The sequence below is a fragment of the Vanellus vanellus genome, assembly GCF_965231255.1.
Source record: "Vanellus vanellus genome assembly, chromosome: 5".
In the NCBI taxonomy this organism is placed as follows: domain Eukaryota; kingdom Metazoa; phylum Chordata; class Aves; order Charadriiformes; family Charadriidae; genus Vanellus; species Vanellus vanellus.
In genome coordinates this window covers 75,313,389-75,329,667 of record NC_138910.1, presented here as the reverse complement: position 1 = coordinate 75,329,667, position 16,279 = coordinate 75,313,389, and the positions used below count along the sequence as shown (strand labels likewise).

Here is a 16,279-nt window from a genome sequence, read left to right as displayed (position 1 = left end):
TTTCTGCTTATAAAGTGAACACAATAAGCCTGTTTCAGGGGCATGGCAGTGTCAGATGAGTGAGCGTTTTTATACAACTGTTTTTCAGCTAGGGAACAGCTGGAATTTCTGCAGAACAGAAAGAAGCAATACATGAAGGCAGCCGTCAAAGCAAAGAAGGAAAATAACCTTGAACAGGCTAAGATGTATCTCAGAACAGCTAAGAGCTTTGACCTAAAGATTGAGCAAGCAAAATGTGGCAAACCTGTTGATATTTCCAAGGTTAGTAGGACTGTTAGTATTCTGCTTTGTTTTGTATTCTTGGACATCTAAGTGCTTACTTCAAACAGTGAATGATTTGGTAGTTACTTCTTGACACAAATTAAGTTAGTTTGCTCAAGTGACAAATCCGGATGCTAAGCCCTGAAATTCCCCTGTAATTTTGTTTTAGTTTTTGTCTCATTTTGTTTCCTCTGTTGCTCCTCAAATGTGCCAGATTTTGAGAAAATTTCGTCTCCATGAACCGTTTGCTCCTTGATTTACAATGACACAGCTAAACCACGCAGCTTGGAAGTGTTTCCTGGGCTTAGGGTGTGAGTACATCTCGTAGCTGGGTCCTAACTCCATTCTGGGATGAGGATCATGTGCATGGGATACAGCGATGCCCTGGTTTCTCTTGGTATTTGGGTAGATGGGGAAACCAAACTGCACTGTAATAGCTCTCCTGACCTGAATAATCAGGGAACTAGGCCTGTGAGACGTTTTGCAGGATTTTATAATTTAATCAGTTGTCAGGCAGTGGTGTAAGTAGTGATTGGGTTGGAATTGCCTTGAGAAGGAAAACAACCCATCTCCTTTCACTGACCTTTCCATACATTCTGACTGCTTTTTGTCTACTTCATTTTTTCCTATAAGGGCTCTGAAATGTGGTGGTCTTGTGTTGCAGCTGCCATCACCCCCTACAGATGATGAGGGTGATTTTATCTTCATACACCATGAAGATGTCCGACTGTCTCAGAAAGCTGATGAAGTATATGCACAGCTCATAAAATTGCTGAAGGACCAACATGAGGTGACTGGTTTATCTTTCTTAGAAATGGTCTGGGTTTGTTTTTTTTTTTTAACATTTCTCTGGGTTTTATTAATATTGTAATGCCATCATTGTTTCTGTGGGGTCTTTTGTTTGTTTTTTTTTTAAATGCTCTTGATTTTGTGTGTCCTAAAGTGGAAAATTTTCAGAGTTGGATTCTCTACTTAGTTGAAGTCAAAGGGTGTGCTTGGAGGCTTGGGACTATCAAATTATCACTATTAAATACGAGCACTCAAGTTTGAAAATAGTACCCGAATGATTAAGACTAGCTCTTGGGTGAACCTTATATATAGAAATTAAGTGATTAAAAGTAATAGGGCAGAACAGCTCAAACAAATGCTGTACTTGGCTTTGGGCTTAAAGGACTCGGGGGGGTAGATGTTTTTGGGTGACTTGGGAAAACTATTGGCTTTTCTTAAATTAGGTTGCCATCAACCTCAAAACTCTCTGCCAGTCATGAATCTGTGTGTGAGGATCACTGAGTGCATCTGTATTTGTTTGGTTTTGTTTCTGTTGACAGAGGTGTTTGCAGTATTCCAAGCAATTCATGCATCTGGGAAATGTAGCAGAAACGGCTCGGTAAGACCCACTGCCCACTTTTAATCATCCCACAATGTGGTCATTTCAGGCTTGAGTCTGCCTGACCCCCCTAAAGATGGTAGGGGGGTTGGGTTGGTGAGCTTCTCATTATGCGAAAGTATCAGTAACTGTGAGGCCTGCATCTCCAGGTTCTCTCAAACCTCTGGTCTGAGACTTATTCTGTGGCCTGTATCTGACAGAATGCTCTGTTTGATGTTCCAGTATGTGTGTAGCTTTTCCATTGTTTGTTTGCCTTTTCTATAGGTTTGAGAAACTGGCGCAAGGTTGTAAAAAGGACATGGACATCCTACAGCTTGCACGAGCACAAGGAATGGATCCTCCAAGCCATCACTTTGAGGAAAGAACCTTTAAAATGATAAGGTGTGGAAAACCAAAGGGATTTCTCAGGCAGGCTGGAATGAGTTTTCTGGTTTCTAGCTCTTGTTTAGGGAATTGTGGGCTTCAGCAAACTCAGGTGGCACCTAGGGTTAGGCTCAGCATTTCTGAAAGGACACTCTCAACAACTTAAATACAAAGAAGTTGTTCTCTAACTTCTGGGTTCTTTTGTTTTCAAAAGATCTTCAGCTTCATCTCATATTCTGCTACTTCAGCCACTCTTCCTTCCTCTGTGTTTCTTTTTCAGTCCTGTTGCCTTTGGGCTTTGTTTGTGGCCCTTTTCACTATACCTCAGAGATGTTTTTATCTCGGTTTGTGCTTTCCTTGCTCTTTGGTAATTTATGAACACATAATCTATGTGGGAGCGCACTATTGAAAAAGGTCTGGCAAATACCAGTGGCATCCTGGTCCGGCAGTGGATCAGGTGGTGGTGGGCTATTGGGATGAATACAATTTTTCATCTTTATTTTTTCACAGGATATTTTCTGAGCTCAACAGCACAGAAATGCACCTTCTTATTGTCAGGGGGATAAACCTACCAGCTCCACCAGGTAGGTACTCAAAAGGGCATATGGGTTTTTTCCTCCAACTAGGTAAGGAAAGTAGTGGGGAATGAGATTTTTCTACCTTGAAGACCACTTCAGGAGTCAAGATCTTTGTAGCCAGCAGTCATTAAAACAAAATAACCCGATTTCAGGCTCAAGCCCCAAAACAACTTTTAATCAGTATTTAAAAAAACAAACAAACCAAACAGAAGACTAAAGAGAATTTGGGTTCCATCTGGACAGAGGGAAGAACTTGAAATTGTCCTGAGTTTGCTCATAACTGGGTAATAGTTTAAGTTTCATATTTATCTCCTATTTTGTGATGAGTACCTGCCACCTTAATGTGTATTGACCCTTCAGTAGACAGGAGTTGCTCCTGCCAATGTTACTGCTTTTAGTCCCTTGTTTCTGGGAGCTTATAAACCATTTGTGCTAAACTATCTCAGGACTAACAGCAGCAGTAAGAAAAGTAGATGTTTGCCTTTGGATGCCAGCTTTCTATGGATTTTGGTTTGATGGATGGGTTTTTCAGTTGTCAAATGACAGGTCATGAGTCCTACAGAAAATCAGTTAGGTGCTCGTGAAAATCCTGCTCAGCATTACAGATGCAATGAAAATAAGTGTATTGGCTGCTTGTTGTCTCATTCAGGTGTATCACCAAGAGATTTAGATGCATTTGTGAAGTTTGAATTTCAGTACCCGAGTGCGGTGAGTGCGTGTCCTGGCTCTTTTGTTCCTCAGTCTGTGACCTTTGCCACTGTATTAGCCTGGGAGGGCTTCAAGGGGGAAGCATAGGTTTTCTTCTAGAAAGGGAAAACACTTCTAGGCATACTGCCTGAATTTATTTTTAAAACAAAGGTTTTCTGAGAACTGCTGAATCTGTTTCCTGCCAATTTGTGCTTTGCTGCACCTTTCTCTTGCTCTTCTCCACAATGTGGTACCTGCTTCAGGCTTGCATGTTCTCTGCCTGCATGACCACCACCTTACTGCTAAACAGCATTCATGGTGCTAAGCCGTGCCCACCTTTATCCCCTTGAAGATGCTAATCAGAGTGTTTCCAGTGTTTGCAAAATTTATAGAAGTTCATTTCTTTCAGGGGTGCAAATGCACTGGTAACTTCAGCCAAACACAAGAGCACACAAACGTGTCACTGAGGGAGAGGGACTACCTCAGATGTGATCTCCCTCCAAGTCCCATTCCTTTAAGAAAAGAAGCTTTTAAAGGCATTGCTTTTGGACATATCTTATAATTATAGAAGTGGATTGAAAAGGTTAATTTTTTTCATCAGATAAATACATGTGATTGCTGGTGATTTAATTTAGCAAATACATATGTGCCTATCTGGAGAAAGGCCTTAGGCCATACAAGTTTGTTGACGTTACTAATTCATATTTATGTGCAAGTATGTATGTGCATAGATATGTGTATGTATATAAAAAATATGTATACATCTATATATATATATATTGCTTCTTTCCTTAAAACTCCCCAGTGGCATCCTGTTCCCCTCATCTTTAAAAGCAGTCTCTGGTCTGAAAAATACTGAAACCATTGAGCTAGAAGAGCTTCTAAGGAGGGCTGTGGAGTCCTACTCTCAGTAAGCTGGGGCTTCTGCTGCTTTCTCTGTAGGGCAGAAACAATCTTTGCTCTTACAGGACTAATACTTAGCCTTGTGAGAGTGTGAGAGCCTAGATTTTTACCTCCTAATAAATTTTGCAGCAATCCTAGTAAAATAAATTCAGTTACCTGTGGGAAATTGGTGATGGTCAGATCAGGTTTGTCTTTAGGTTTGAGTTACATGAGGCCTTAATGGAGGAGTCCCCACCCTTAGGGTGGCTGAAGGCAGAATTGGTCGGTGTGAATCATTTTCTGGGGAATAAGTAAGAATCAGCATTGTTGTTTTTAATCTATTTTTCTGTGTTTTAAAAAAAAGCCAGATCTCCACTGCTGAGCCAACAGTCAAATACACCACCTTTCTCCTTCATAGCTGAAATCAGTTTTGCAAAGTAGCTGCAATAATTAGGTCACATTGTCCTTGTTCAGTCCCCAGAGATTTAGTTTGTATTCCGCTTTAGGTTAAAAGTTAATTCATTTTGGTGGCAGATTGATTGTCAGGCAAAATAATAGTAGGGCAATTCCCTGAATGATTTGTGATGAATTCCTTGTGTAGCTTATTATTCCAACTAATGCAGAAGGAACAGAATTACTGTGTCGTGGAACGTGCACAGTTTATCATGTAGTTTAACAGCCACAGTCAGTAACTTTATGATGATTGGATTGAATTGAGTGTGACCATGTAGCTTATCTTTGGCTCTTATATTTAATGTAATGTTTTGGCTTATTCTTTATCTAGTATTATACTTGTTACCACAATGAAATCAAAATATTTCAGTCTTGAATGTACCGTGACTCCTCTTACCGTTCAGATGACCCCCTAAACCTCATGTTTCTTGTATAGGTATAAAAAAGAGCTGGTAATAAAAATGGTTACGACTTTGTATTTTGAAACAATATCTGATGGTTTTATGTAATGTGTGTCTCTTTTAATAGGAGCAACCTCAAAAGAGTAAAACACCTGTAATTAACAATAACAATTCTCCAGGTTAGTACTTTTTCTGGGACAGAGGGGAAAACACTGCACCTTAGGAATCACTGGAGAGTACGTGCTAGTCTCATGCTGTGAATCCGGCCGGAGGGCCTCACACTACCTTTTTTCCCCTTTCTTATGAAAGGGCTTCTTGGAGGGTGAAGTCCAGCTGTGTTGGCAGTTTCTTCAGCCTCATCCCAATATTGGTGATAGTTATTGTGTTATGAATTAGTGAAGTTATCGAGTTACCCGTCATGCTCCAGCTGTTGCTGTCATCCCTGCTGGGAGATGGGCCACATAAATAGATTTGCTTTATTAAATAAGTTAAATTAGTAATATTAATATCTTCACGGATCAGATCTTTTTCAGTCAGATTTTGTCCTGTGAGATTGCCAAATCTGTCATGATTTTTGCTAATCGGCTAACATTTCTAAACCTGACAAAGCATCATTGCAGTAACAGATTTTTTTTAAGACAATGTATCTTGAAACCAACTAAAATACTTTATTTGTACCTTTAGAAAAATACCGCTTTGTACCTAGCCATTGAATACCGGTATTAGAGTAATGCATTTTAGAATTAATCGTCTTGCACTCTGAGTTTGATTTACTGCTATTTTATTTTTTTTTCAATTCTTGCAGTAAGCAGCCATCTGGTATCAAAACAACTCTGAATTCAGTATCCAAATTACTAGTTGTCAATTTATCTCAAAAGAGATACGTATCTATCTATTTTTGAGTTTATGTATATTTTCTGTTAGGAGTACAAGTCCTGAAGCTCCAATACTGAGAGCTGCATTCCAGGTCTTCCAATAACTTGATCTGCACTTGTTGAGCAGCCACTTAGCTTTGATGTTTTGCGTTCCCAGGCTGACAAGCAGAGATGAGTGTTCCTGGGTAGCACAACAGAGAAGTCTCTGAGCATTAGTTGTACAGTGTTGTGAGACTTTCTGATACAAAGGTATCCTGTGGCACACTTCTTGTCATGCTCATTAATGAAACTGGTGTTTGGGGTCTCCAGTAACTTGCTGTCACCTTGTCATGATGACTTGGTTTTTCCGCAGTTTGGTTTCTGTCCCTCTAAAGTGGGGATGGCAGATGAGCTGTTGCACAGGGACACTTAACTTGTTAATGACTGAAAAAACCTCCTGAGAAGGAGGTTCGTACAGATGTGAAGTGTCTTTCACAAATGGGCCAAACTGAGATAAAGAGAGGTCTGAGGACGTGCATGTAATAGAGCACTGCACATAGTTTAACTTTCACAGCTTTCTTTCATTTTTCTGTATCTTAACTGTAGAATATAACCAGTTGTTTAAGTTGAACATCAACAGAAATCACAGAGGTTTCCGACGAGCAATTCGCTCCAAAGGAATTAAATTTGAAGTCTTTCATAAAGGGTAAGTCCACAGTTTACTTCCCCCTCATTGCTTCTCTAGTAACACTTGAAAAGAGTGTTGTAGCTGAAATTTATGAAGCCCAATCTTTAAGCAAGTAATAAAGAGTTGTCTAGTTCTCGTGTCCGAGAACTCCTTTCAAAATGTGCCTGAGCTCTGTATCTTCCCTATGGGGGTGAAAAAAAGGCAGAAGCTCAGTGAAGTTAACGCACTGATCCTCAACTGATCTGCCAGTTATGAGTCAAGAGGAATTGATGAGAATGAGAAGGTAATGATTCAGCTTCAAATTGTTTTGATTCTTATCCAATTTGATTTTAGTCATCAAGACTAGAAGACTTAAATGTTATATGGGATGACTTTGTAGAATAATGAAGTACAAGTGGCAGCAAAACATTAACAGCAGTAAAGCAGATGATGGCAGAACTACTGTTACGGTTTTGTACTTATCTTCCTTCTGAGGATCTTACAATATTTACTGAACACTGCTAGCAAACCGTTAGACTGTCTTGAGAGAGACAGACTCCTCTCATCTCAGATATCCAGATGATGAGATGGATGTTAACAATTGGTAACGATCAGGGAAATCATCCTGCTCATAGGCTCATTACTGAGTTATTCAAAATCAGAGTGGCCTATATTCACTAATCCCTGAGTTGGTTGTGATCTGTGACTTGGGTGGGGTGTTAGATAACCTGGTTTTGTCTCAGTGGCTCTTTGTGCTGTTCTTTCTTTCTGTTACTGGGACATGCAGAAATGATCCACAGGTTCTCCAAGATGGTTTTCCAGTTGTAGATGTTTTAATTTATGAGCTAAAGTCCTTTTGTTTTTACTCCAGATCTTCCATTTGCATCTCAATTGAAGCCAAAGCTGATTTTCTTACTCTTTCTCTGTCAATCCTGACTGCTCCACTGCTCTGTTGTTCAAGATTTCATCATTAGAGCTTCTGCCTCTTTTGCATAAAACTGTTAAGTGTTTACATTTGTTTAAAATGTTTTTCCCTATCTTTTGCATACAGTTGTGCACATGGGGCATACCCTGTTCTCTTACCAGCTGGAATTGTGCTTGTTTTTAAGGTCTGAGCTCAGGCTTAAGTTGTTCCATTGGGAAACACTCTACAGTGATTCATGAGTTGTATGCCAGCTCCAGATTGTCCTTTGAAGCCTTTTTGAAGACTAGCAAAAAATCTGTCTTTTCTGGTTCTGAGATATTTTGTTGTTGTTGTTCTTAGAACAGAAATCTTAACAAGTTAAATATATGCTTGTTTCCGGATTGGGGTGGAGGGGTTGCAGTTCCCCTGGACAAATAGCAACAGGGAAGGAGAAGAAGAAATGCCCACTGATCACATTCCCCCAGCCGTCTTCTCAGGAGAAGGGAGAGGATGAAGCGATCCAGGCTCTTTTCTAAAGGCTTCTGCTCCCCGTCTGTCTTCAAGACGATAAATGAATAATACTTTCAGAAATGCTTGTTAAGATGTTGTAGTTCTGGGGTCTCTGATAGCTCTTTGACCATCTCCCAAGAATTATTTTCTCTCAGTGAGCAAAGGAGACTTGTTTCAGGTCATATATATTAAACTTCTATTTAAAAAACTCTTTCAAGTAAAAACCCAGCAATGTATTTTTCTAAAGGAAAAGTCTCTCCTTAAACCTCTCCTAAAAGCTTCTGAAGATAAAAGGAGATTTCCCCAGAGCTGTTTCTGAAGCCATGGCCTAGAGCAAATTCACGTTCTTCACTGCAAACCCTCTAGAACTGCTCAGGGATGAACCAGTCTTTATTGTTCCTTGAATTATAAAGTGGAAAAATGCTTTAAAAAATTCAGCTAGAAGAATTGCTGATTCTCTTTTTAAGTTTTTGAACAAAGTGGCCAACATACTGCAGTACAATTATGTAATCCTTCATTTTAAGGTGCTTGTGAAGTAAAAGAAGTATTCTAGCATGTAAGCTAATAAATTCTGAACTTTTCTAAATGATTTTGTGAGTCTGCTCTAGTCTCATCGATGGAGAATACAGTCTCACCTTTGGAAGGCTTTCTGTCACCAACATTCATAGGCATCATGTTTGGAGGCAGTGCTATCGACCCTTGTGGTACTCGTGCCATTGTTTTTCTTTACCACAGCAATTTGTGTTGAGATGGCCAAATTGACAAATAAGAGGCAATCTGAACAACTGAGCCGGAGTCTTTCAAGTCCTTGAGCAGCAGGTTTTTGGAAGAGATGTACTTCCTAACAGTGACTCGCTGCATGTTCCAGCGCACTCAGAGTAGTAGTGGTCTTGTGCTCTTTATCCCGTCTAGAGGTGTCTGAGCTCCCTTCTGTGAGCTCGCTGCAGCCTGGGCTGATGGCACCAGACCATTGTCCTCCTAATCTACCCAGACGTAGGTGCTACATGAGCCATAGCATCCCCGATACAATTTCTGAACAAGCAAGGCAGAAAGTGAGGTTAAAGTCTGGTTCATTATACTGCAGTTGGTATGAGCTATTTGGAGAATATATGAACGAAGCAATCATTGAGGCAGTGGATGTGAGGAAACAACCTTCCTCCTTTTCCAGTCAGAGATTTTCGACAATCAGGTTCACAGATGTTCACTTGGAAATTATAGGTGCTGATGGCAGCGTCAGGTCTGTGTATACTGGTTACTGTTGCCACAGATGATGTGATCATAGAATAACCTTCAGAGTTTTCATTGCATCTTTGCATCTTGCTTGGCAATATCATAATATCTCTTAGTGATAGTAGGAAGAAGGGTGGATGTTTTGGGGTTGGGGTTTTTTTGTATGTTTGTTGGTTTGCTGCTTGCTTGTTTTTTTCCTAACTAGAATGGCATAAAAAAGGAAGCTTCTGAATTCTTGGCAGATTTCCTGTTCAAAACATGGTAGGCATGACTGGATGGCTTTCCTACCTCCAGAATCTAGATTTCAGTTATCAAACCTTTTTGGGACTGATTCAGGGAATTGCTTGGATACAGGCAAAGAAATCCAGTGCTTTGAGCTGAACACTTCTGTGGAATTAGTGTGTTTTAGTCTTAGCTGTTGCCTTTTGGAGGAGTTTGTCTGGCTGAGGATTGCACCACCTGTCTCTGTTAAGGTAAACATGGATCTCGTGCTGATAAAACTATTAACAGAAGTGACTGTAGCGGAAAAAAGTTGATTATTTTCCATACAGGATAAAAATGCTCTATGTTTAATTTCAGCAGACTAGAAATTCTAAAATTATAGTTCTTGACTGTTAAAACTACCAGGATGAAGGTGAATCAAAACAATAGCTGAAATGAAATGTTCTTACTTGTTGAAAATGAGTGTTTTGATTTATCAAAATGAAACAGAATGATTCATGTGATTATTATTTTTTTTCCTAATAAGTAGTTTGCCAAAACCAGCATGTGCCTGTGAAATGTTTGTTTTGATGAGAGATGCAACTTCTTGGGAAGTTTTTCAGCCTGTTTTAAACAGTCTGTTGCAGGAGATTGCTGTCTGTCCCATCTGTTAGGCCATTCTCCCCTGTCACCCTGTGTAGGGATGAAAGAAAGCTGCTGTCATTCCAAGTGCTGGTTTAGTTTGATTGTTTTTTTTCACTACGGTCCTCATCTTTTACAAGAGAATAATTAAAAAAAGAGTACTTCCGTATCTTGTCCTTGTCGTCTCCCTTGCAGTCTGCTTGGTAGGGGTCTAGTAGAATGTCTTGACTAGCCCTCCTGGGTATGGTGATGGGGCAAATAGCGATGACCTCTTAGCTTGCCTCCTCTTGAATGTTCTGAAGAACCTTACCCATTCAACTAAGGAAGGTTTCTTTGAAACAGGTCCTTTTTCAGAAGTGACAAGCAGGTGGGGACAGCACACTTGAAGCTGGAAAAGCTGGAATCAGAATGTGAAGTTAGAGAGATCATCGAGGTATGTTTTCTGGGTGAGGTGTGTTCTTCTAGTAAGTAGTATTTGAATGCAAAGGGAAAATGAATATTTGCAATGCATAAATGTATCTGCACAGAGGTGACAGTTTTGTATTGGATGAGTTCGTTAAACAATGGGCTGTTCTTTGTTTTACCGTCTCTTGAAGCTTGTCTTAGATGTGACCATTCTGGTTCTGGGAACTTCTTGGGGACTCTTCTGCAAATTTTCTGTATCAAGATAGTTTTCTTTGTCAGAAGCAGAAATTCAGGTGATTCCTAAAAATGTTTGTGTTGGTAGCTAACAGATAAAAGGGTTAAGTGAAGACTGCCGGAGTAGATAGAGCTGCCGTAAGATCCAGTAGATCACTAAGGGAACCTTAAAAAAATATAAAATATAATCCCTTGGGCTGTGTCACAGCCATGCTCAGGGCGCTGCTGCCCTTAGTGTCCTCTGAGCTGCCTGTGGAGTCCAGTTGTACTTCAGGGCTTGGTGCGCAGCAGGCAGAGGTAGCGCAGCCGGTGATACAGCTGCCCTGCACCGGCTGTGTGGGCAACCTGCTCTGCTGAATTATGCATCCGGGGAAGCACGTGGCTGCGAAGCCTCCCGGCGTTGCAGCCTCCTGCAGGTGATCTCTGTCATCTTTTAGTCATGGGGAAATAAAGTCAGTGGTTGCCTGAGGCACTATGGTTTGACATTGTCATTTGTATGTGCACTAACTGCTCTTCTTTTTGTGGTTCTTCCAGATTTTTGATGGCAGAAAGCCCACTGGAGGGAAACTGGAGGTGAAAGTGAGACTCAGGGAGCCCCTCAGTGGTCAAGATCTTCAAACAATTACAGAAAATTGGCTGGTCCTTGAACATTAGTTCTATCTGAGGTATGAATACTGTGCCTAAAGATGGTCTGGCCAGAACTTGACGGGGTTACAGATAAACTCCACTTCGATAATGTCTTTTGTTGACATTGACCTAATTACATAGCTCTGGCTTTGATACCATTCATCTTTATATTTGTAGCGGTGAGCTGACATAATTTCAGAAATGAGGTTACAGCATCTCTGATTAGTTTGTATATCGAAGATGCCGTTGCACAATCACTTGAAACACAGAGAGAGCTTCTAGCAACATCTTTATTTGGAATTATATTTAGAAAATAAGATTGATAAATCCTTTCTAGGAGGGAGGGTGCTTTCTGTCCATCTGTATTGTTAGGAAAAAACCTTTCAGAGTTAGCAAGGATCCTTCTCTCACCAGAAGCTAGAGGAGGACATTTGTTTGTCCCATGAAAGTCTGCTTGACTTCATCTGAAAAGGAAACTATTGGAGATGGGCTTTATTCAGGATGCTTGAGACTTATGGGCAGGGAGAAACTGTATGGTTGAATACAGGCTGCCTGGAGAACCGTGCCTGGTGCCCACTGTGCTCATCTCGAGTACAGAAGAGGAGCTGTCTGCTGCCAAAGTGGTTGTATATTAGAAGGATGAAAAAAGAGGTAGGCTTCCTCCTCTTGGCAGCCCCTACAGAAACTCCTTGGTTTTGGAGCTCGTCTTCCTTTCTCATACTCTGCTTTTTAGGTATCACAAATTCTCTCTTCTTAACAAAAAAACAACCAACCAAACAAACAAAAAAACAGCAAATAAATACCAAAAATTCTGGTGTCTTTTTTTAAAATTATTTTCTACATAAAGTTACTAAAAGATAACTGCCACAAGCCCATCTGCCTGTGGAATCTAATTCAGCCTACTTTTATGCATGTGCCTGACGTTTGAAAGAATTTCAGATTAGTTGGACACAGTCACTGATATCCTGAAGCTTCGGTCTTCGTTCCTCCCACAGCTTATGTCCATAAAACCACGGAGAGGACACCGACTCGCTACAGACAGTCAGTTCTCCCTCTGGTGCGCGTGCAAATTGCCTGCAGTTGGGGGGGGTTACTGACAGGGCCACGACTGACCGCGTTGTCCCTTCTAAGCAGGTGTTTATGGTCCTGTGACAGCATGTAGAGCTTTCCTCTTGGACCATGACCGTGCTCTACAAGCATGGAACAAGCCTCACCTTTCCTCATGGAAAACAGAGGATGTATAAATACAAAGTTTCTTATAAGTAATCCCTTTACATTTGCTTGAGCTCCTGAAGTCTCTGTGCTCCCTGTTCCTTAGCATATTGTTTTGCTTTGCATTTATAAATGGCAGTTAAGCTTCAGAGCTTCACAGCGCCATCACCTGTTGGCCACACCTTTGCTTTCAAATTGTGTTAGATTTTACAGACTGAGAGGTCTCTTTTCAATATGAGTCTGAATTTGTAGCACCGAAGGGACTGTTTGTCTAGCAATTTCTTCCTCCCAGCCCAGGAGGAAGCTGCCCCTGAGCTCCACGGTCGGGCTGCGAGGGACACGTTTGGCCATATCTGAAGTAACAACTTGGCCTTGTGCCGTGGCTGGACACCTAAGCACCAGACACCTAAGCATTTTCAATCACTACAGCTTATTAATTTTGCTCCATTGATTTTTCTAGTTGACCATCCAGAAAATCCATGTCAGCATTTTACATGTAACATGACCTTGAATTGTGAACATCTGTTCAGTACTGCATCAAGTAATTTTGTTGGGTTTTGGTTTTTTTTTTCCACAGATCTGTTGGCATGTTAAAAGATGTTGGATGAACGTATGTAGAAAGATGCTGCTACCTGCAAGCACCAAAGATGTTAAACGAATGCACTACTGAACCTGCTGTCTATTTTGATAACAGCCATAGTGCTTATTAATAACTTTAAGGCAAATGTAAGGCTCTGGAAATTTGCTGCTGCAGGGGATTGTTACTACACAAAATAGACAGAATTGCCTTAATGTGGGACTACTAATGTAGCACCAGGATGAATGTTACACTAACTATGCATAGTGGTGTGTGAAAAGTTTAGCCCCTTAAAAATTGCCCGAGGCAGTGCAAAAACTTTTTTCAGTCAAGTCACAGGTAAGACCTTTAACTGGAATTAATTTTTTCAAGTGTACGAGCAGCCGGCGTGGTACAGTCAACAGTCTGCTACTGCTTTTCTGTTCTCTCTTATCAAGGCCTGTTTGGGGTTGGGGTTTTTTTTTGTCATTTCCTAAAATAGAGGAGCGAGAACTTGGGCAGCAATCTAGCGGCTCCGCGTCCCTCCTCTGCGCATGCCATTGCAACGTGAAGTTCAGTGGGATGTTGCCTTTCAGAAGAAAAGAATGCAAGACGTGTTAGCAGCAGGTGTTCACACATCTACATTTTTGTTCTGGCTACCAGTTGTCTGCCATGCTTGCTGCACTGCCTGCTCAGTGCAGCCCGGGTACTGTGCCTTCATCCTTTTTCTTTTTAATTTAAAAAAGGAGGGGAAAAAAAAAGTATGCTAGACTCTGCTGCTTCCCAAATGTTCCTTGTATTTTTACAAAAATAGGCTTCTACAGTTCTTCCAGGTGATGGGAAAAATAGCCACCCTTTGTTATGTAGAAAACTGGATTATGACTATTTTCAGGAATGCTTTTGATCAGCAGCATACAAAAAGTGGTACCAAATATATTTGTGTTTTTAAATGTCCGCGAGCTGACGGAAACGACTGATCTCAAAGGAGAGGATGTGCCTGCGCTGGGGAGGCGGCGGAGCGCTCCCGCGGCAGCTGTTGCGGTAGGGCGAGTTTGTAGGCAGAGTCCGACAAGTAAGGCAGCGCTGCCTCTGTCTTCCTGAGCAGATGAAGACAATACAGTGTTTAGTTTTTAATTTCAATAAATTTAATATACAAAACTACATGTTGAAAATAAAAATATAATATGCAGTTTTTTGCAGTGTTAACTAACTGAATTTTAAAAGTACAATTTTTTTCTAAAACAAGTACTCATTTCTTAACAACATGGTAATTAAGGTCATTTAAAAGGCTATGGTTGAAGCGAACATGTCAGTCACCAGTTGATAGTGTTTTGCACAAACATAACCCAAACCTAAAAGACTTTGGGGGCAAAGGAAGAGAAGATAAAGATTTTTCACCTCTTTTTACTGCATTATTAAGCATAACAATGCAACTAAGGTAACTGGAAAGCCGCTGCTGTGGCAAAGCTGGAGTGCAGGCTCTAGAAGGAAGATTATTACTTAGTTTATGGAACTCTCTTCCAGGGACTGAATCTTGCCGACACCACGTAGTGCTGCGCTGTGTCCCAAAGTGTGCAAAAACAGCGTGCAGAGGGGAGCGGGAGAGCAACCTTAGTCCTGCTCCGCCGCACAAACACATGGGAAGGCTAGTGAGTGTGTAAATGCTTAAGGGTCGTCCATCATGAAACATTAAGTAAGCCGCATTGAGCCAGCCACCTTTTCCCAAAGGCCAGAGGGAAGGTTTCACTTTGATGTAACACTTTCTAGTGTAGCCGTGTGCCACCTCATGCTGGCTGGCTTTTGCTTCTGGAGCTGGACCCCATTCTCTGGCCTCCCTTCTCCAAGTGCTGGGTGGTGACAGCCGAAATTTGCAATATTGGAGTTGTCAGACTTTGCTTTTTTTTAAAAAAAGCAGTAGCCATTTATTCACAAATGCACTCTGTACACATGCTGTGCTGTCTTTACATAAAATACATTACTACGCATACAGTTACCTTTTCCTTTGCTCAGCTAATGCTGTATATTTGTTTAAAAAATAGAGCATCACTCTCACGGTAGCCTTGCACTTCCCTTCCTATTTGAAAAGCCGCCTGTGTTACTCACATGCAGCAAAACCAAAATAATCCCCACTGCATCCACCAGAACTGACTGTGAGGAGGGATGATGCAAGGTGTGAGGTACTGCATTCACCATAAATTAGCCCCTCTCTTCCCAAATTAATTTTCTGTATAGACGGGAGAAGAAACCTTTGCCCCTTCCCCTTCCCCTTCCTGGGAGGGGCTCAAACAGCTGCTCTGCATGGCTACGGCTCAACAAACCGACCCCTTCTCCTCCCTTCAGCTCTTTCTAATGCTTTTAGCAGCTTTCTGTGGAGACAGTAAGAATGTAGAACCACATTTCCTCTGGCTGACTCTCAATTCTGGCTTCACAATGTTGCGGCAGATGTGAGCGGCTGCTTTCCTTACTAAAGCCCTCTCAGGTGAGACCAAGAGCACTGTGCCAAGTGCAAGTGTTCAGAGCTGACCAGAAAGCCTTTTTCAGCAGAACATGCAAAAACAGCCACTCTATACTTGTATCACAGGTAAGCTTTTACATGGTGCTGCTAATATGAAGTGCAAGCTGTCTTGCATTACACGACACTAGCGTTACACTACAGCATACAGCGAGGAGGAGACTTAAAGCTGCCCTGGGTGTTACTTTTCTTTAAAAAGCAGGACCTACTGGGGAAGAGGAATGAGAGATAACTGCACTTTCGGGCTAATATTTCCTCTGCTTCATACAGATTTGTAAACAAAGTACAGAATAGCAGAGTTGTTCTAGGAGACTATAGAAATCTGCCGAGGTGATGGGTTTTTATAGTAAATAGAGGAAAAAAGTAAACTAGCCTATCACACACACAAAACTGCAGTTTACATAACACCGCTTTCAGAGAGATGCCTGCCCTTCTGCTTATTTGGACGCGCGTACAAATGTAGTTATGGCTAAGTAATCTTTCCGTATCTCTCGAGGGCTACTCCAAGCACATTTCAACCAATAATCTGGTCAAAATAATGTAAACGTTACATTTTAGTGTCTACAGAATAACCACAAACGGCATTATGATGAGGTCAGAATGGAGGTCTTGATTGTTGTTTCTTACATGTCCATCTACAAACAGTACAAGATTGGAGTTTCACTTTTTATTTACTCCCCAGTGATCTTTGCACCCGTCTGAGCATTTAGAGT

The 16,279-nt window shown here is 41.2% G+C and overlaps 1 protein-coding gene across 1 annotated transcript in view; it reads left to right on the top strand.

Moving 5' to 3' along the window:
* CC2D1B (coiled-coil and C2 domain containing 1B) overlaps positions 1–15,807 on the top strand; it is a gene marked incomplete at its 5' end in the record, with an annotated part of 36,258 nt that extends 20,451 nt beyond the window's left edge. The window contains 11 exons of the mRNA XM_082484182.1: positions 89–261; positions 926–1,051; positions 1,590–1,648; positions 1,913–2,029; positions 2,522–2,595; positions 3,239–3,297; positions 5,140–5,191; positions 6,473–6,572; positions 10,363–10,453; positions 11,194–11,324; positions 13,076–15,807. Of these exons, the coding sequence (XP_082340308.1) occupies positions 89–261; positions 926–1,051; positions 1,590–1,648; positions 1,913–2,029; positions 2,522–2,595; positions 3,239–3,297; positions 5,140–5,191; positions 6,473–6,572; positions 10,363–10,453; positions 11,194–11,313 (971 nt within the window). The 3' untranslated portion in view covers positions 11,314–11,324; positions 13,076–15,807. The remainder of the gene's footprint in view (positions 1–88; positions 262–925; positions 1,052–1,589; positions 1,649–1,912; positions 2,030–2,521; positions 2,596–3,238; positions 3,298–5,139; positions 5,192–6,472; positions 6,573–10,362; positions 10,454–11,193; positions 11,325–13,075) is intronic.
* Positions 15,808–16,279: the final 472 nt, after the last annotated feature.